Below are 21,739 nucleotides of genomic sequence, written 5' to 3'. Positions count from 1 at the left end.
CTGCAGATTCATGCAGGGTAGTAACATCATGAGTTGTTGTTCATTGTTTAGCTAGCTACCTAGCTACATGTCTTAACAGAAGACTCCACTATGTAAGTAACCATTTCGTGTGCGTTCGTAAAGTCAGTCTGACCATCCGCTCTGATTTCAGAGCACTCTCGTCTCAGTGTTCCAGAGCGCAGAATAACTGATTTACGAACGCTCAACATCAGTTGAATATGGCCGTTGTCAGTAAACGTCGGCAAAAAACGCAATTAAATTGTTGCCAGCAGTACAGTTAGTCACCAATGCTTCGGATAACATAACAGCCTAACCAGCTCTGCTAGGGTGAGTAATGTTCCGTGATCTGTTCTCTCATTTGTGTCTGGAAGTAGCTAGCAAGTTAGCTTGGGTGCTTGACTGTATATAATAATAAAAAAATAAAAATAACAAACAAGAGTACATAAACCTAACAGACGGGGTGTTACATACCGAGATACATTTTCAATTTGGAGTCTTATGGTACGTATTGCTGCTTTGTTTTTGCATTTGCTGATCATTTCAAAATAATTTTTCAGTTCTGTCTTAAACAATGTGAAGAAGGGTTTGTTCTCTGCCTACTTCAATTTATGGATTAAGAACCTGCAATGAAAAATAAAACATTTAACAAATGTTAAATCAGGGTCCATATAATTCTGATCAAAAACAAATTAATAGTAGTTAAAAAAAGAAGAAAATAAGTCTAACTCACTCCAATCTGACATAAGAACAGTCGCAAAATCAATGGGCAAGAGTCTCTGGGTTACAACCACAAATACACATTTGTTTTGAATCTGTGTATAAAAAGGTCTTTACAGGAGTGCTTGACTGCTGCTGTTAGTACAGAATGCTCGGATCAACCCTTAAAGAGATGGTTGGGGCTAAAGCTTAAGCGGGTGTGAACGATGCTGAATGGGTGTAGAAGGGCTCACCAGTAGCAGTACCAAAACATTCAAAGGCCATTTTCTCAAAAGTGAGTTTACAAGTTAATCAACTTTCAAAGCAAAAATGACTTTCCCATTGTTCCTCAAATGCAGTGTATGATATACCATTTTGTAGCTCTGAGTCTCTACTTTTATCCAATGTAAAAATAAAAAAAAATGTTTGCTACATAAGACAAAATTTGTATTTATTTTGTTTTTTTGAGCCGGTCGGTCACATATAGCCACCCAAAGTAGGACTACTGGTTATCTGAAATATATGAAAATGATCAATGAACTTGCCAGGTAGCCTAACCTTATTGTTTTGGCAAAGATTAGTCTGTAGTAGACTGCTAAACTGTATGGCTTCCAGTTGAAGCTCGCATCTGCTACAAGACCATGGTGCTTGCCTACGGAGCTGTGAGGGGAACGGCACCTCCCTACCTTCAGGCCCTACACCCAAACAAGGGCACTGCGTTCATCCACCTCTGGCCTGCTGGCCCCCCTACCGTTGCGGAAGCACAGTTCCCGCTCAGCCCAGTCAAAACTGTTCACTGCTCTGGCACCCCAATGGTGGAACAAGCTTCCTCACGACGCCAGGACAGCGGAGTCAATCACCACCTTCCGTAGACACCTGAAACCCCACCTCTTCAAGGAATACCTGGGATAGGATATAGTAATCCTAACCCCCCCCCCAAAAGATATAGATGTACTATTGTAAAGTGGTTGTTCCACTGATACCATAAGGTGAATGCACCAATTTGTAAGTCACTCTGGATAAGAGCGTCTGCTAAATGACGTAAATGTAAATGTATGTATGGATAATATAAAAGTAGGCCTACTCTTATCAGGAAAAAACGTAGAAAATTAAATGAGTGCTTTCTGGATATGCTCGCTTGCCTTTGCGTACTGACAACTGGTCATTGGTCACCAACAAGACATGCAACTTTTTGGTTCTGAAGCACAGATTAGGTTTTTTTAGACAATTTGCAATACCGTAGACCTATGTTAGAAACCAGATCAAATAGACAAAGGTAGAAATATATGAAATACAAATGGTATGCATATGTAGCCAATTAAATTTATTAAAGTATATTTGTCCTATTCAGTTTCATACTCATTTTATTCTCCACTTGAAAAACGGCCCAACTCTGACGTTACCCCATTGAAGGTGATATTTAAAATTGTTAAGGTAAGGGTTTAGGATTCCGGATAGCACGAACACTTTGGGAGAAACTGCGCCTGCTTACCGGACCTGTGATTGACAGTTTGCTGGTCCAATCAGAGGGCAAAGTGTGCGTTTCACTAGCCAATCTGTTGCAAGTTTTTTTCTTTGCAGGTGTGCTGCTGCTTGCGGCTTCTCTCTGTCTGCTTGGTGAGTAATCTATGGAGAATCTGCCACAGAATGAGTGATAAAATGTCTTGATGCTCCAAGTCCAAATCAACTCAAGTTTTTATTTTCTATTAAGTTGAGTCTCAAGCCCTCACATTTGTGAATCGAGTCAGACTCGAGTCCGAGTCACATGACTCGGAGTCCGCACCTCTGTTGCATACCATCTGAAAGACCTTTTACTCTCCCGTTGTTTACTGTGTGTTGAATTGTGTTGCTGACCAGAACTGCTAAGTAGTTATTGACTTGATGGCCTGGTGTGGCCTTGCTGGATCTTATTCAGACCACGTGGATGTGTTTAGCAGAAGGGACAGCTCAGTCACACTCTGCCCATAGTCTGTCTGCACACTGATTATCCCTCAAGTGCTGCGGCAGGGATTTAGAAAATGCCTTAAGTGGCGGGCCCTTGTGCTGGGATGACACAATAGACATCTATATGGAGGGACTGTGTCCTTTGTTTAAGAGGGCGTTGACTGTCACTGCAGTTCTAGCAGTTAGAAATCTTCAAATTCCTGTCAATTTACTAAACTGCATTACACTCGAGGAAATAGCCCTGTGCCATGCCCTTCAGATTAGTCTCTATCAGTGTCTGTCAGTAACCCTCCCTCCCTCAAAGTGGCCATGAAGTCACCATTGTCCAGCGCTTTATGTGCAGTCAGGGTAGTCCTCTAGGTTAATCAGTGCTCTGATTTAAGCGATCGCTCACCCACTCCCCCCCTCCTTCTCACACTCTCTCCCCCCCCCCCCCCTCTATTGCTCCGTCTCTCCTCTATCGCTCTGGCTCCATCTCTCCCCCCTCTATTGCTCTGCCCCCCCTCTATCGCTCTGGCGTTGGTAAAGTAGCATGGTGCCTGCCTACCTGCCTGAAGGTACTTCCTTCAGCCCTGCACCAGAACAGCTAGCTCAGTGTTCCAGGCAGACAGGCACCCGTGGAATCCAGGTGTTGATGATGTAACCAGTTCTGTCTTGGTCTCTGAGCCTAGGCATGATGAGAGCCTCTCTCTCAGGACCCCGTTAAGAAGTTAGGCCAGAGAGATTTGGTTGTATATAGGCAGATTGCTAGCTGACAAAATGCTAAGTAATCTGCAACTCCACATGACAAATTGGTATAAGAAAAAATAAGTTAGATTTGACCTACACTATGCATCGCAAATACAGAGGTTCTGATCGCTGGACCTAGTATGGCTATTTCTGGACTTTGTATCTTGATCCAATGTTCTGTGTTTTTGCTCTTGTAGATCCAGTCTCATCCAGCACTTTTCTCTAGCATCAGCATGTGGCCTAGCGTAGCATATTGGCTTTTCCAGCCTGTGTGTGTGTGTGTGTGTGTGTGTGTGTGTGTGTGTGTCTCAGGGCTCTGGGAGAGTGTGTCTGCTGTGGTCTGAGAGGACACCGAGTCTAGAGGCAGAGCTGATTTTATTACAACAAAAAATATCACATTTACATACGTTTTCAGACTCTTTACTCACTACCTTGTTGAAGCACCTTTGTCAGCGATTATTGCCTTCTTGGGTATGACGCTACAATCTTGGCACACCTGCTGTATTTTGAGTTTTTCCCCTTCTCTGCAGGATGCTCTGTCAGGTTACATTGGGAGCATCGCCACACAGCTATTTTCAGATGTCTCCAGAGATGTTCGTCCAGGCCACTAAAGGACATTCCGAGACTGAAGCCACTCCTGCATTGTCTTGTCTTTGTCCTTAGGGTCATTGTCTGAACGCTCTGGAGCAGGTTTTCATCAAGGATCTTTCTGTACTTTGCTCCGTTCATCTTTCCTTCGATCCTGACTAGTCTCCCAGTCCCTGCTGCTGAAAACATCCCCACATGCTTCACAGTAGGGATGGTGCCAGATTTGTTCCAGACGTGATGCTTGGCATTCAGGCCAAAGAGTTCAATCTTGGTTTCATCAGACCAGAAAATCTTGTTTCTCATGGTCTGAGAGTACTTGAGGTGCCTTTTGGCAAACTCCAAGAGGGCTGTCACGTTTCTTTTACTGAGGAGTGGCCTCCATCTGGCCACTCTACCATAAAGGCCTGATTGGTGGAGGTCTACAGAGATGGTTGTCCTTCTGGAAGGTTCTCCCACCTCCACAGAAGCTCTGTCAGTGACCATCGGGTTCCTGTTCACCTCGCTTACCAAGGCCCTTTTCCCCCGATTGCTCAGTTTGGCCAGTCGGCCAGCTCTAGGAAGAGTCTTGGTGGTTCCACACTTCTTCCATTTAAGAACGATGGAGGCCACTGTGTTCTTGGAGCTTCAGTGCTGCAGAAATGTTTTGGTACCCTTCCCCAGATCTGTGCCTCGACACAATCCTGTCTCACCCAATTCCTTCGACCTCATGGCTTGGTTTTTGCTCTGACATGCACTGTCAACTGTGGGACCTTTTTATAAACGGGTGTGTGCCTTTTCCAAATCATTTGCAATCAATTTAATTTACCACAGATGGACTCCAAGTTGTAGAAATTTCTCAAAATGATCAAACAAACAGGATGCACCTGAGCTCAATTTCGAGTCTCAGCAAAGTTTCTGAATACTTATGTAAATACATTTGCAACCATTTCTAAACCTGTTTTTGCTTTGTCATTATGGGGTATTGTGTGTAGAAAAAATAATTTCATAAATTTGAGATTAAGACTGTAACGAAATGTAGAAGGAAGGGGTCTGAATACTTTTTGAATGCACTGTATATACAGTACCAGTCAAGTTGACACACCTTTTTTTATTTGTACTATTTTCAACATTGTAGAATAATAGTGAAGACATCAAAACTATAAAATAACACATGGAATCATGTAGTAACCAAAAAAGTGTTAAACAAATCAAAATATATTTTGTAATTGAGATTTTTCAAAGTAGCCACCCTTTGCCTTGACAGCTTTGCACACTCTTGGCATTCTCCCAATCAGCTTCATGGAATACATTTCAATTAACAGGTGTCCCTTGTTAATTTGTGGAATTTCTTTCCTCAATGTGTCTGAGCCAATCAGTTGTGTTGTGACAAGGTAGGGGTGGGTATACAGAAGATGGCCATTTTTGCTAAAAGACCAAGTCTATAATATGGCAAAAACAGCTCAAATAAGCAAAGAGAAATGACAGTCCATCATTACTTTAAGACATGAAGGTCAGTCAATCTGGAACATTTTAAGAACTTTGAAAGTTTCTTCAAGTGCAGTCGCAAAAACCAGCAAGCGCTATGATGAAACTGGCTCTCATGAGAACCACCATAGGAAAGGAAGAGTTGCCTCTGCTGCAGAGGATAAAATAGTTTAACTGCACCTCAAATTGCAGCCCAAATAAATGCTTCAGAGTTCAAGTAACAGACACATCTCAACATCAACTGTTCAGAGGAGACCCTGTGAATCAGGCCTTCATGGTCGAATTGCTGCAAAGAAAACACTTCTAAAGGACACCAATAAGAAGAGACTTGGTTGGGCCAAGCAACACGAGCAATGGACATTACACCGGTGGAAATCTGTCCAAATGTGAGATTTTTGGTGCCAACCACCGTGTCTTTGTGAAACGCAGAGTAGGTGAACGGATGATCTCTGCATATGTGGTTCCCATCGTGAAGCATGGAGGAGGAGGTTGTGAGGGTGCTTTGCTGGTAACATTGTCAGTGATTTATTTACAATTCAAGGCACACCTAACCAGCATGGCTACTACAGCATGCTGCAGCCATACGCCATCCCATCTGCTTTGCACAGAGTGGAACTAGCATTTTTTTTTTTTTTTTTTAACAGGACAATGACCCTTCAGGCTGTGTAAGGGCTATTTGACCAAGGAGGAGAGCAATGTAGTGCTGCATCAGATGACCTTGCCTCCACGATCACCTGACCTCAACCCACTAGAGATGGTTTGGGAGGAGTTGCACCGGAATGTGAAGGTAAAGCAGCCAGCAAGTGCTCAGCGTATGTGGGAACTTCTTCAAGACTGTTGGAAAAGCATTCTAGGTGAAGCTGGTTGAGAGAATGCCAAGAGTGCGAAGCTGTCATCAAGGCATGGGGTGGCTACTTTGAAGAATATAAAATATATTTTAAATTATCACATTTTTGGTTGCTACGTGGTTTGATGTCTTCACTATTATTCTACAATGTAGCAAATAGAACAAATAAAGAACAACCCTGGAATGAGTAGGTGTCAACTTTTGATTGGTACTGTATGTGTGTAATAATGTATCATTGTGGAGTGTTTTAGAAAAGCTTTTTCAATGCATACAAGTCTCCTGACATTACAGTGGAATGTAAAGTCATTTCTACTATAAAAAGAACGGAAACCCCATTTAAAAAAAAAAAAAGTACTTCTCTGTCAGAGCAAATAGATGTGATTGTGATGCGGCTTGAGCTGTTTTGAGAAGTAGAGCTCACAGAGCATTGAGAGACAACAGACTGTCAGCACAGTCAACCCTGGGCCCTTGCTCTCTGCAGCTGTCAATAAGGATATGCACATTGGAGTGCACACGCCGTCTCGTTTCTTCAGACACCAATATGTGCAAAGAGACTGGGGAGAGGATGTCTACTGCTCGGTTTTAAGATTATGGAAAGTGTTTTTTATTTCTTTATTTTTTATTCCTTCTCAAAATCAAAACAACCCAAGCCTTTGTTTGGTCTGGTTGTCATTCTCTCTAAGGCTGTGTGAAGTTGTTTGGAATTCTCAAACCAGCACTAGTAGGTGTACAGCATCCAAAATGTCTCTATGACAACAGTGTTGCCAATCTGACTGTTGTTGACGTGGCAGTATGGATGAGTAAAAAAATATATATTACTGACGGTAACACGTCCGTCTAGTTGAGGGTGTGCGCACTTAGTAAGCAACATGGTATGGGGAAAAAATTCATTTTGGGCCATAGTCACACACCGCCAACCAAAACCAAGAGGGATTTCAATCAGACACAGCTGATGGAAGATGCATCGTGTCCCTGCCTCCACTTTTTGGGGATTTGAAAGGAATTAACAGAGCCCTATTTAAAGCACCACAATCTCATGAATATTTACGCTGTGTCATTGAGCGCTGCCTAAACCTCGGCTCGTTTGGCTAATGGCACATTTTAGGAGGTTTAGCAAGGTGTTGAAACTGGACCGGGGCCTACGGCAACATTCATTACCACTTCTCCTCCCCCTTGTCTCGAATAGAGAAAAACGGCACCATGACTGCTCTTCAGAGGGATGGCGACGTGCCCAGTAGACATGAGACTTGTTGTGTCCTAGTTACCCGGGCATGACGCCTATCTGACTGCCTCCATCCCAAACAGCACCACACTTAGTCTACCCTTCCATCAAAGCTACAACTACATCTAGAGGGTGGTCTGTCTGTCCAGCTATGGAATAAATATACCTTCACTGTCACACTTAACTAATCATCCACTTCAGTCCCTCCACAGCATTAAAGGAAAAAATCCACCCAAAACCAGTCATTCCTTTTAATTATATAGTTTAAAATAACACTGAGAAACATGGAAAATCTGCAGTTGAAGTCGACTACAAAATCCAAAATGCAATGCGCTCTCTATGGGTTGGCTGGCTGGCTAGTAAATGTAGCTACACAATAATATCAAAGGCAATATCAGCATGTAACATAACTAGTTAGCTATAAAATCGCCTTAACAATCTCACCTTGTTCAACCTGCAGATTGATGTGCCTCAGAGTGGAATCTAACATTCACAACGGCAGATATACCTTTGTGGAGATGGGAAAAGTTGCCCATGCTATGTCAATGTGGTGTGCGGTGCATTCTGGGTGATTATGGGACAAGGAGTGCTCTCCTTCAAGGAGTAAGTGGGAGTCTATTGGGCACTAGCTCAAAACCCAACATTTTAAATTACAAGTTTCTCGAGGTAGGAATATCTGCAAAATATGATCCGTTTTCTCATCGGAGAGAATACAGCCTCCTGAGTTATGAGTTCGGCCAGTATTGAAATCAGTTTATGATGGTTTTCGTGATCTAAAAGTCGTATTCCTATTATCTTCCAGTGTAGTGAGAGACTATCACGGTGCTACATCATACCAGTCTGGTTTTCTGCCTGCTTGAACGCCGATAACTCAGATAAACATGAAATGACCCAGGGAATCGATAGAACATCACTCAGAGATGCACAAAAACAACATTCAAAAGTGGGTGAACCTTTCCTTGTAAGGACAGAAAACCAATTGTTTGATGTCCGGGCCCGCCCTTCACTATACTACACTACACTCGGCATGTCACTTCAGATCCTCATTGAGGGGAAAGAAAGAGTGTGCCCCAAATAAAGGACCTCTGGATCCCTCTGGGTTATGAATTTAGGTCAGTTGGCTGGGGCAGAAGGGAACTGGAGAGCGGTGAAGAAGTGTGGCCTCCTGAGATCACTGGCTCTATATTACAGAAACGTTGGTGACGGTGGAATGGAAACCAATGTCCTACATTCTAAATTTGTGACCGGTGAGGCAGACGTTCGTAATACGCAGCTTTTCAGTCACAACATTTTGTTTCGATAACGGCCGGACCTGGCACAAACGTATTATATGCATAGGTCACTAGCAGCAGCAGTGTTCCATTCTTTGGATTATTTTATTGCTTTCATAATGTTGTGTTGACTCATTTGTGCCATTGTGAACCTTGAGCTAACATTTTGGTGTGTGCATGTTGGGGGGGAGATGGGTAGAGAAATCGAGTAATCACTCTTGATTTACCTAAAAATATTTCGAACAATACTGTCAGTGTTACTGTCGCTTTCCACTTATTCTGAAACTGTGAATGCATGACTTCCATGGCAACCAGACGTTAATGAAGCATTGTGTTCTTGGCACAGGGCCAGGGGTGACCTTTACGGAGAGAGACAGATTAGGAGTCGTTTGTCCACCAGGCCGGTGACCCTTGGCCCTCAGACCAGCCTGGCACAAGGACACTATCACGCACACAGCCAAACATGCAGGCTGCATGAGAATGAGGCCTCTGAGTTCATCAAATGCACCATAACCTAATCAAGAGAATTTTCCTTAATCTGCTTGTATTGAGTAACTAATGCAGCGTGGCAGCATTTAGCACGGTTAGTAAACATATGTGAATATATTGTGTTAATTCATTTCCTTTGTGAATAGGCTTGCAGCCTACAGTAGGTGGTTCCTGTCAAAATGTATTATGGTTAATTGTAGTTGAGGGAAGACAGAAGATTACATCCTTTCTTTTGTAGTACGCCCAGGCTAGAAATGAAGCAACGTTTCTCCGGTCTTCATGTTGTAGCTGGGATGTTTCCATTTGGGATTAGGATGCTTTTAAATCCTTGCATACAAAACATTCCTTGGCAAAGACAATGAAATAGAATTGACTTATCCTCTGTCTAGCTTGCCACATCAAGGATGTCATATTCTGACGGCCTCTCAGAGAAGTCGTCGTTCTACTTCAATCTGTCAACGCTGCTGTCATCTTGTTCTTTTATGATTCCAAGACATTGCAGTTGGGCACGCTCCTTTTTATGGCAATGTCACTTATGTAAACAATGGAAAAACACTTGTCATTTGAGGCTTCAAATCAACTGTTAGAAATATAATAGTGTCTGACTTGTTGTTTGAAGGGCTTGACTGTTAACAGGGGTATACGTGTGCTCTGTCTGTCGTACAGCATATTTCCAGTGGGAGCTACACCGTAAGGTGACAAATGGCAGCGCTGCCAAAAACCAGGTGACTCAGGAGACGGAGGATATTGGCAGATGGCCACGGTGTGTGGAAACACGACGCTGAGGAGACATGACACAAATGAGCGCCGAAGCCTTTCTTAATTCCCTGTCTAGAGGAAGGAGTGCAGCGAGGGAGGAACACGACGATGGCAGGCCCACGAAGCACATCCATTAGAGGCCTTGATCAGACTAATCACCCCGTGGACAAAATAGTGTTGTGATTGTTAGCCTAGTCTTTTAGCCTCAATTACCCTGTTAGCCTAGTCGGTTAACCTAGCTTTGCCTATTAGCATTGTAACTTTTGTTTTGTGGTTTGGACTTTTGAACTTCTATTAGGTTAAGATGTGTGTGTGTGTGTGTCATTTTGAGGAACTTACACTAAGTGAAAGCTTAAGGAGGCTAAACGTTCAATGAGATTAGTGTGGGAGCTTTTGGTTGACCAGCATGTGGTTTGATTGACTCAGCAGTCAGCCTCTCTGGTCTTAGTGCTTCATTGATACGGTCCTTGAGCTTGCATTTGCATAGAGCTAAAAAAAACTTCTTATGATTTCACTGTAGGAATATTTGTGTGAAACCATTTCCCTGAAGGTTAGGTCATCACCATGGTTCCAGCCATTTCAACTGCCATTCATTTCTCTTCTGACTGAATGCACACCAACCTTGAGTTGCCTCTTCACCATCCCCTCCGCAGTGGAAGACAATGAATAACTCCCCTCAGAATGACAGCTTTCCTCACAGGATTAGATGCATCTTACATGCATTGCTCCAGTGTTCACTTTAGCAGGAAGCACTTCCAGCAGCAATTGTATCACATCTCTGACCCATTTTTCTTCCCCCCCTTCTATTTTTGTTTCTTCAAAAAAGCTTTCAAAGGTTGAATTGACCAGGGACAAGTCATCAGACTTGTTTGACAGCGCTTTTGTCTCTTTGAGAAAGGTAAACCCTGTCCACCATCACAACCCCTGCATTTTGCACTAACACACGAGGACGACTCGTGGTTTGGCCGCTTTACAAAAGGGAGCCTGTGTTTTGGAGTGTGGAACACAGAGTGTAGGGATGGGCATTTGACATTTATTTACTATTCAAATAATGACATTTTGTCAGATTAAATGAATTGGTTGATAGTCAATAGCAATCAGAATGATGTAAATACACATGGTATAGGTAAACAGCGGACATTCTGCTTTTTCTCTGGTAGCAACGGCAAAAGAAGTCAGATTTCTGCCATGAGAGGACTGATTCTGTTACAAAAAAATATATTCTGGTGACCTTTTGCATTGATATGTGTCAGGTATTGTGGAACTCTGTTAGATGAGCATCTGTAATTGCTATTTAAAGTGGGGGGAAATAGCATACCGATGTCAAGGCAGCCTAGAGGGCTAAATGTGCAGCAGTAGCTTAACTCAACGTTATAAAACTACATTAGAAAGTTGGTTTTTATTAAATTAAGAATTTCAAATGTCACAAGGATCATTTAATTGAAAGTTTTTTTTCATTGTTAAAATCAGCCCAACAGACATTAGTGGTCCATTTTTTTAGGCTATCTGAATATTAATTTAACCTTGTCCATCCCTAGTAGAGTGCATCTGCTCGAGAGGAGCCTACGTAGACTATAAATACATCTGACCTAATCCAGTTTGATATGACATTATGTAATTACAGAGAGAGCTGCTAGACCCAGGTTCAAATGAGATCTGTTCTTGACCAGTTTCTGTCTCCATCGCAGCCGAGGAGGCGTTGAATATTGATATTAACGAGTGATGGCAGTGCTTATCACAGCGATTTAATGCAGGGCTCGGCTATGGTGTCATTTGAGCGGTAGGGTGCAGTGACAGACGGGGAGAGGGAAGGGAGGCTTGTCTAGGCCTTTATGATGACGAATGGGAATTGCCAGGGACCTCTATGATATTGTCAAGATACTTACAGTGCTTTTGGAAAGTATTCAGACCCCTTTTCCACATTTTGTTACGTTACAGCCTTATTCTAAAATGGATTGATAAGGACTTGTTTTTATTTAATCTACACACAATACCCCATAATGACAAAGCGAAATGTTTGCAAATGTGTTAAAAATAAACCGATACCTTATTTACACAAGTATTCATACCCTTTGCTATGATTCTTGAAATTGCGCTTCGGTGCATCCTGTTTCCATTGATCATCCTTGAGATGTTTCTATAACTTGGAGTCCACCTGTGGTAAATTGATTGGACATGATTTGGAAAGGCACACACCTGTCTAAATAAGGTCCCACAGTTGACAGTCCATGTCAGAGCAAAAAACCATGCCATGAGGTCGACGGAATTGACCCTAGCGCTGTGCGACAGGATTGTGATGAGGCACAGATCTGGGGGAAGGGTACTAAATGTCTGCAGCATTGAAGGTCCCCAAGAACACAGTGGCCTCCATTCTTAAATGAAAGAAGTTTGGAACCACTGAGACTCTTCCTGGAGTTGGCCGCCTGGCCAAACTGAGCAATCGGGGGAGAAGGGCCTTCGTCAGTGTGGTGACCAAGAACCCAATGGTCAATCTGACAGAGCTCCAGAGTTCGAGAACCTTACAGAAGGACAACCATCTCTGCAGCACGTCACCAATTACAACTTAATGGTAGTGGCCAGATGAAGGCCACTCCTCAGTAAAAGGCACATGACAGCCCACTTGGCGTTTACCAAAAGGCACTTAAAGGACTCTCAGACCATGAGAAACAAGATTCTCTGGTCTGATGAAACCAAGATTGAACTCTTGGCCTGAATTCCAAGCATCTCGTCTGGAGGAAACCTGGCACCATCCCTACGGTGAAGCATTGTGGTGGCAGCGTTGTGCTGTGGGGATGTTTTTCAGCAGCAGGGACTGGGAGACTAGTCAGGACAGCTGAACGGAGCAGAGATCCTTGATGAAAACCTGCTCAGGACCTCAGACTGAAGCGAAGGTTCACCTTCCAACAGGACCCTAATCACACAGCCAAGAAAATACAGGACTGGCTTTGGGACAAGTCTCTGAATTCCCTTGAGTGGCCCGGACTTGAACCCCATTGAACATCTCTGGAGAGACCTGAAAATAGCTGTGCAGGAACGCTCCCTATCCATCCTGACAGAGCTTAAGAGAATCTGCAAAGAAGAATGGCAGAAACTCCCCAAATACAGGTGTGCCAGGCTTGAATTGTCATACCCAATAAGACTTGAGGCTTTAATCGCTGCCAAAGGTTCTTCAACATAGTACTGAGTAAAGGGTTCGAGTACTTATGTAAATGTGATATTTCTGTTCATTATTTTTGGTATAAATTTGCAAAAATGTATATACCTGTAATTTGCTTTGTCATTGTCAGATATTGTGTATACATTGAGGATGTTTTTTTGAAATCCTTTTTAGGAAAAGTCTAACAAAGTGAAGGGGGTCTGAATACTTTCCGAATGCATTTGTAGGTGCCGATACGATGTTATGCGTTTCGATACTGTGATTTGTATTGCGATTCGACGTTCCAGACATAGTGCTCATTATATGTGTGCTGCAGAGGGACAAGAGACATGAGAAAATGAGTTTTGATCAGTCATCAAAATAAAAGTGCTGAAAACAAATTGTCTGGAAAAGGTTATGAATGAAAAAAACAGGAGTTTTTGTGCAGGTACAGCCAACTAGCGCAAAAAATATTGTCATAACTATACGACTATATCATGCAAAATAATATCCTGACATGTAATTGTATCGATTTCCCCCATCACTTATGATTAGGTCTAGGCCTATATAAGTGTTGTACAATACCTTCAGAAAGTATTAAATACAGAAACAGCTAATTTACAATAGTATTCACACCCTTTTGTCCATGTAGAATTACCTTTGGCAGCTGCAAGTCTTTATGGGTTAGTCTCTAAGAAATCTGCACACCTGTATTGTACAATATTTGTACATTATTCAAGCTCTGTCAAGTTGGTTGTTGATCAATGCTAGACAGACATTTTCAAGTCTTGCATTAGATTTTCAAGCTGATTTTAAGTCAATACTGTAACAAGGCTACTCAGGAACATCCAATGTTGTCTTGGGAAGCAACTCATGTATATTTGGCCTTCTGTTTTAGGTTATTGTCCTGCTGAAAGGTGAATTTGTCTGTGTCTGCTTAGCTCTATTCCACTTATTTTTATCCCCCCCAAAAAGTCCCTAGTCCTTGCCGATGACCAGTATGCCCATAACATGATGCAGCCACCACCACCATGCTTGAAAAGTGGTTCTCAGTGACGTGTTGTGTTGGATTTGCCCCAAGCATAACGCTTTCTACTCAAGACATAAAGTTAATTTCTTTGCCAAATATTTGCTTTTTTTTTTTTTTACTTCAGTGCCTTATTGCAAACAGGATGCATGTTTTGGAATTCTGTTAAGGCTTCCTTTTCACATTTAGGTTAATATTGTGGAGTAACTACATTGTGTTTGCTCATTCCTCAGTTTTCTCTTATCACAGCCATTAAACTCTAACTGTTTTGAAGTCACCTTTGGCTTCATGGTGAAATCCCTGAGCGGTGTCCTTTCTCTCCGTCAACTGAGTTAGGAAGGATCTTTGTAGTGACTGGGTGTATTGATACAACATCCAAAGTGTAATTCATAACTTCACCATGCTCAAGGGAATATTCAATGTTTTATTAAAAATGTTTACCCCTCTACCAATAGGTGCCCTTCTTTGTGAGGCATTGGAAAACCTCCCTGGTCTTTGTGGTTGAATCATTGTTTGAAATTCACTGCTCGACTGAGGGACCTTACAAATATCTGTATGTTTGGGGTACATACAAGGTAATCATTCAAAAATCATGTTAAACACTATTGCACACAGTGAGTCTATGCAACTTATTATGTGATTTGTTCAGCAAATTTTTACTTGGGCTTGCCATAAAGGGGTTGAATACTTCTTGACTCAAGACATTTCAGCTTCATTTTTAATTAGTAAAATGTTCTAAACTTAATTCCACTTTGACATTATGAGGTAGTGTGTAGGCCAGTGACACAAAATATCAATGTAATCTTTTTTTATATTCTGGCTGTAACAAAACAAAATGTGGAAAAAGTCAAGGTGTGAATACTTTCTGAATGCGCTATATATTTCTGCGTATCATAGTCCGGGTCATGGACTATACATGTGAAGATGACCCATTTCCTCTGATGGAAGATGAATTATGTAGACAGTAGAGATACTGTAGTATACAGGATATGTCCATTTATAGTTACTTGGCTCTAGCTCCTCAAAGTACCACTGCCCCACTTTCTATACAGCCCTACTCTCTACTGTACACTTTCACTATCTAGGTTGCTCACGTAATGTGTTATGGAATAGTTCAACGTTGTACATTCGTAGACGGATCTATACATTCTGTGCATTTATAGCAATATAATGCTAGAACTGCTCTCAAATCCCCCAGGATACCCCCCACACACACACACAGTGTTTTTTCTGACAGAATTTACATATTTGTGTTATTATTGACAGGCTCTAACCCTATATGTTGTCGGGAGCTTTAGACTGCAACTCCGGAAGACCAGACTCTGGCACTTCCACTTATTTGTTAGTTAATCTATAAGATAAGAATGCAAACTTCCTTGTCTGTAGCCGTGGTTAACCACGTTGACTTACAGCCTCCTGCATATTGATTACTGCCGTAATGTGTCGTGCCAGACATGCAGTAGGTCTATTTTTTTAAAAGCAGGGAGCCGAGATCATGTATTTGGTGTGTGTCACTGAGCGATAATGGACCTCCTGGTAAATAATGCAGCGATGGGAGAGCTCCCTTTTGAATTGCACCACCCTTTGTCATGAAAACTCTACTCTCTCCTCCGGCTCGCCTTAGAGAATCTCTCATTTGTCTTTGTTGATTCTTATTTACCCCAGCCTAACCAATACATAGAGGAAGCTTTATAGTACTGCGAATGAGTACACGGTCTGTATTATGGCAGTCTATCCACCTTGTACTACTGTTGGAGAAAAATCACATCTTCAACGAGGCTCTCGCTGTAAAGACAGTCATATAATGCACATACCATTTCAACAATCATATGGCGATCTATAGTGCTAATGTGATTCCACTTGCTGCTGTGATGGCTGGCCCTGGCAGGTTTTCACTCGGCAGCCAGTGAGTCGAGTCTTGGCAAGTTTGGTTGGTGTAGAGTAGATGGGCTTTTAGCACTCTTGGCTAGCCTCCCACTGCTTGGCCTGATGAAAGCAGGCCCAGTGTACTACACTAATGGATAGGAGGCTCTCCTCTCGCTCCCTTTCCCCCCTCTCGCTCGTTCTGCCTCTCTTGCATCCCCTCAACCTGCCTGCCTCCACTGAAGAGCTGAAGGGAAGACCAGAGTCCACAAATCAAGGGGAATCACTTAATAGTCAGGAGGTGCCCATTTCAGTTGCTTTGTCACTAGATGAATAATTTACCACATCTGATTCCCAGGACTCTTCTCCCTGTCTGTTGTCTGTTTGACACAGGGTGGTTTTGGTGACTCCCCATGCAGCACGTTGACCTTGACACAACCAGACAAACAACACTGTTCCTATAAACGACTCACACTGGCCAATGTGTTGTCAGCTTGGCAGCCTTAGCACAGGTCAGGACATGTTCTCTCCCTGCAGCATGTGTAGACGGCATTGGGCCAATGTTGACTCATTCTCAGTCCCTACAGCAGCCCCTCCTTTTCTATTTTGTTAGGGGGTAGATCAGCTTTAATATGGCAGATTGTGGGTTCTATCAATGTAATTGTCTGCATCATTTCCAATCCCCCATATGTTTTTCTTATTTTCCTTGTTTATTATTTTCCCCTAACCCTACCACCCCTCTAATTGACGTAAACTAATGGACAACAACGCTTAGGCTTCTACTTCCAGTTTATACATACTATATACATTTTACAGACACAGTACATTTTACATTAGTTATCCAGCCACTCATCCTTTCTGCCTCCTTCCACTTTTTGGTCTCTGAGAGGGAAGCTATTGTGTTAGTGCTCACTGCTCAGACAAGTGAAAGCTATGTATCTGCCCGGCCCCTCCTTCTCTCCCCAGTTGCCTAGCAGCGATGGGAGAGTTTGACAGTGTTGACATTGCCTGCACGGGGGCAATTCCTGTAAACACTCAGAGACATTAAGTGACTGCTGTCTCTTCCTCTCTGTTCTCAGCCAGGGTGGACGAAGGGCAGTCAAAATCAGAATTGAGAAGGCCCAAAATAAACCCTTTTCTCAGAAATTGAAGAGAGGAGATGACGGCGAAGGGAAAGTGTTCTTTTAATACGACTGCTTTTTTCTCGGGGAAAAAAGCAACAAGACGCTCGCTGCAGGAGTAGCTGTTTAGAGATGTATTTATTTTGTCTGAGAGCATCCAGAAGGGAAGTGATTGTTACTGACAAGGTGCGTTTAGGCAACGAGCTGGTGTCACACTGCCTTTCTGACCAATGCAGAATGACACAGCAAATAACTGCATGTCTTGGACATGGAGACAGATCATGTAGATGCTCATTACTGAGCTATCTTCATTCACACATTGTGAATCTCATATCAGTTTTCCTTTGTTGTCTATGAAATGACAAACATTAGCCATTCTGCGTCGTAAACCTATCATTTAAAAACACCAGTTGCAGAGCTGGAAGAGCATCAAATTCTCAGATTCATCTCAGGAAATGTTTTTAACCAGGGCTCCTCTCTCTTGCTCTCAGCTCTGTGCCAGGCAAGATGACCACAGCCAGGTATCGGCCCACCTGGGACCTGGCCCTGGACCCGCTGGTCTCCTGCAAACTGTGCCTTGGAGAGTTTCCCCTGGAGCAGATGACCACCATCACTCAGTGTCAATGTGTCTTCTGTACACTGGTGAGTGCACTTAAATTGTCTGTTCCCCATCTTGTCAATATGTCCCCTGTGTGCACCATAGTGTGTGTGTGTGTGTTTTACACCGTCCTTGTCAATATGTCCTCTGTGAAAGAACTGTATCCGTGTTGCACATGTTAACCTCTCTAGGGTATGTGGGACGAAATCTTCCCACCTACTCAACAGCCAGTGGAATCCCGTGGCGCGATATTCAAATACCTTAGAAATGCTATTACTTCAATTTCTCAAACATATTACTATTTTACACCATTTTAAAGACCAGACTCTCGTTAATCTAACCACGCTGTCCGATTTCAAAAAGGCTTTACAACGAAAGCAAAACATTAGATTATGTCAGGAGAGTACCCAGCCAGAAATAATCAGACACCCATTTTTCAAGCTAGCATACAATGTCACATAAACCCAAACCTCAGCTAAATGCAGCACTAACCTTTAATGATCTTCATCAGATGACACTCCTAGGACATTATGTTATACAATACATGCATGTTTTGTTCAATCAAGTTCATATTTATATCAAAAACCAGCTTTTTACATTAGCATGTGACGTTCAGAACTAGCATACCCACCGCAAACTTCCGGTGAATTTACTAAATTACTCACGATAAACGTTCACAAAAAACATAACAATTATTTTAAGAATTATAGATACAGAACTCCTTTATGCAATCGCTATGTCCGATTTTTAAAATAGCTTTTCGGCAAAAGCACATTTTGCAATATTCTGAGTAGATGGCTCGCCATCACGGGCTAGCTATTTTGACACCCACCAAGTTTGGCACTCACCAAACTCAGATTTACTATAAGAAAAATTGGATTACCTTTGCTGTTCTTTGTCAGAATGCACTCCTAGGACTTCTACTTCAATAACAACAAATGTTGGTTTGGTTCAAATTAATCCATAGTTATGTTCAAATATCCTCTGTTTTGTTCGTGCGTTCAAGACACTATCCGAAGGGTCACGCGCCCGGCGTGTTTCGTGACAAAAATATTCTAAATATTCCATTACCGTACTTCGAAGCATGTCAACCGCTGTTTAAAATCAATTTTTATGCGATTTTTTTTTTTTGTCGTTAAAAAAAGCGATAATATTCCGACCGGGAAACCGGTCGGAATGGACTCTTCACGTGCACGCGCGCCCCCCGTCTCATTGTTCTCTGATCGACCACTTACCAAATGCGCTACTGTTTTTCAGCCATGGCCTGCAAAGTCATCATTCAACGTTCTGCCGCCTTCTGAGAGCCTATGGGAGCCGTAGGAAGTGTCACGTTACAGCAGAGATCCTCAGTTTTCAATAGAGTGTAGAAGGCCAAGAAATGGTCAGAGAGGGCACTTCCTGTAAGGAATCTTCTCAGGTTTTTGCCTGCCATACGAGTTCTGTTATACTCACAGACACCATTCAAACAGTTGTAGAAACTTTAGGGTGTTCTATCCAAAGCTAATAATTATATGCATATTCTAGTTTCTGGGCAGTAGTAATAACCAGATTTAATCGGGTACGTTTTTTTATCCGGCCGTGCAAATACTGCCCTCTACTCTAGAGAGGTTAACCTCTCTGGGGTAGCGTCCCACCTGCGGGACACACTCGCCAACAGCCAGTGAAATAGCAGGGCACCAAATTCAAAACAACAAAAATCTCATAATTCAAATTTCTCAAACATACAACTATTTTATCCCATTTTAAAGATACACTTCTCGTTAATCCAACCACACTGTCCGATTTTCAAAAAGGCTTTACGGCGAAAGCATAACATTAGATTATGTTAGAACAGCGCCTAGACAAGAAACCACACAGCCATTTTCCAAGCAAGGAGAGGCGTCACAAAAACCAGAAATACAGCTAAAATTAATCACTAACCTTTGATGATCGTCATCAGATGGCACTCATAGGACTTCATGTTACACAATACATGCATGTTTTGCTCGGTAAAGTTCATATTTATATCCAAAAACCCCATTTTTTTACATTGGCGTGTAATGTTTTGCCTCCCAAAACTTCCGGTGAATGAGCACATCAATTTACAGAAATACTCATCATAAACGTTGATAAAATATACAACTGTTATTCAAAGAATTATAGATACACTTCTCCTTAATGCAACCGCTGTGTCAGATTTCAAAAAAGCTTTACGGCGAAAGCAAACTTTGCAATAATCTGAGTACAGCGCTCAGACTCCAAAAGAAGCCATACAGATACCCACCATTTTGGAGTCAACAGAAGTCACAAATAACATTATAAATATTCACTTACCTTTGATGATCTTCATCGGAATGCACTCCCAGGAATCCCAGTTCCAGAATACATGTTTGTTTTGTTCGATAAAGTTCATCTTTATGTCCAAATACCTCCATTTTGTTTGCGCGTTCAGTGGAGTAATCCAAATGCACTGTGCTCGCGCAGTAAGTTCAGACAAAGTCAAAAGTTATATTACAGTTCGTAGAAACATGTCAAACGATGTATAGAATCAATCTTTAGGATGTTTTTATCATAAATCTACCATAATATTCCAACCGGACGATTCCTTTGTCTTCAGAAATGAAAAGGAACACACCTAACTTTCACGGGAGTGTGCGAGATTGAGCTCATGTCATTTTCTCAGTCATCTGACTCCATATGCTCTTATTCTCTCCCCATTCACAGTAGAAGCATGAAACAACATTCTAAAGACTGTTGACATCTAGTGGAAGCCTTAGGAAGTGCAAAATGACCCCACAGACACTGTGTATTAGATAGTCAATCACTTGAAAAACTACAAACCTCAGATTTCCACACTTCCTGGTTGGATTTTTTTTCTCAGGTTTTTGCCTGCCATATGAGTTCTGTTTATACTCAGACATCATTCAAACAGTTTTAGAAACTGCAGAGTGTTTTCTATCCAAATCTACTAATAATATGCATATCCTACTTTCTGGGCCTGAGTAGCAGGCAGTTTACTATGGGCATGCTTTTCATTTGGACGTCAAAATACTGCCCCCTACCCTGAAGAATAGTGTTTGTTCACCCACCGATGTTATGTCTAAGAAGTCATGTGCTTTCCACCTCAATATGTAGATAGTGAAGTACTAGCAGTGAATACTATGCAATTCTTTCTTCCATACAGATCCAGTGTTTGTTCTGTGCATTCAAAGGCAGTGGTAATGTAACAATATAACTGTCAACTAAGTGAAAGGAATTCTTACATGGCTGGAGGTTGTGAGCACATGCATCGCATACCTAGATCTAGGAGTGAGCAACTCCTATACGCGTCAGTCCATGGTGATTCCTCTACCTGGGTCAAACACTGAAACCTCAATGAGACCTCAACTCCCTTCTTGATCTTGCAATTTTGTTTGTAATGTATCTACAGAAATACAATACTGGTTGTAACTTAACTATATGTATCCTACAGTCATTATGGACTGCTGTCCAGTTGCTTGAATTCACAGAGGAGAGGCACATTGACTTTTTGACCTCTCCTCAAGCTGGGACCACGGCCACGACTTTCCCAGCATGTGAAAGCCTGAAGATGCTAAAAAATTCAGCATAATCCATCCCTGTTATCCCTTTCATTTTAATCCTGCCATTTGACTCGCCCATCTGTGTTTTTGGAGAGTGAGAGAAAGTCAAAACATGCCAAACGACTTGTTTGCCGAACCATAAGAAATTAGGCATAAAAAGTAAATAACTGTGACAAATATCTCAGTTAGGACTTAAGGTGTCTTCCAGTCGGTGGGCCTACATCAAATGTATTGGGTTTTGTCTATAATTGACATTATTGAATATAAACTCAGTAGCAAGAGACTGAATGTACTGTAATGTTTTGGTAAGAGATCTCTAAAACCAGTCCGCTGTCATTTATACTTTTGAACAGTGGGAACAATAACTGTCTGACTGTCTTAGGGATGCACGATATATAGGTGAACATATCGATGTCTAGTTTAAC

The 21,739-nt window shown here is 42.1% G+C and overlaps 1 protein-coding gene across 3 annotated transcripts in view; it reads left to right on the top strand.

Annotated features, from left to right (window-relative positions):
* Positions 1–21,739, top strand: part of LOC115172834 (probable E3 ubiquitin-protein ligase RNF144A-A) — a 77,378-nt gene that overhangs the window by 19,561 nt on the left and 36,078 nt on the right. For all 3 annotated transcript variants that reach the window (XM_029730627.1, XM_029730628.1, XM_029730629.1), the window contains one exon: positions 17,648–17,798. In XM_029730627.1, the coding sequence (XP_029586487.1) occupies positions 17,664–17,798 (135 nt within the window). In that variant the 5' untranslated portion in view covers positions 17,648–17,663. The remainder of the gene's footprint in view (positions 1–17,647; positions 17,799–21,739) is intronic.

The sequence above is a fragment of the Salmo trutta genome, chromosome 33 (genome assembly GCF_901001165.1).
Source record: "Salmo trutta chromosome 33, fSalTru1.1, whole genome shotgun sequence".
NCBI classification, from domain to species: Eukaryota; Metazoa; Chordata; class Actinopteri; order Salmoniformes; family Salmonidae; genus Salmo; species Salmo trutta.
This window is presented reverse-complemented; position numbering and strand designations above follow the sequence as displayed.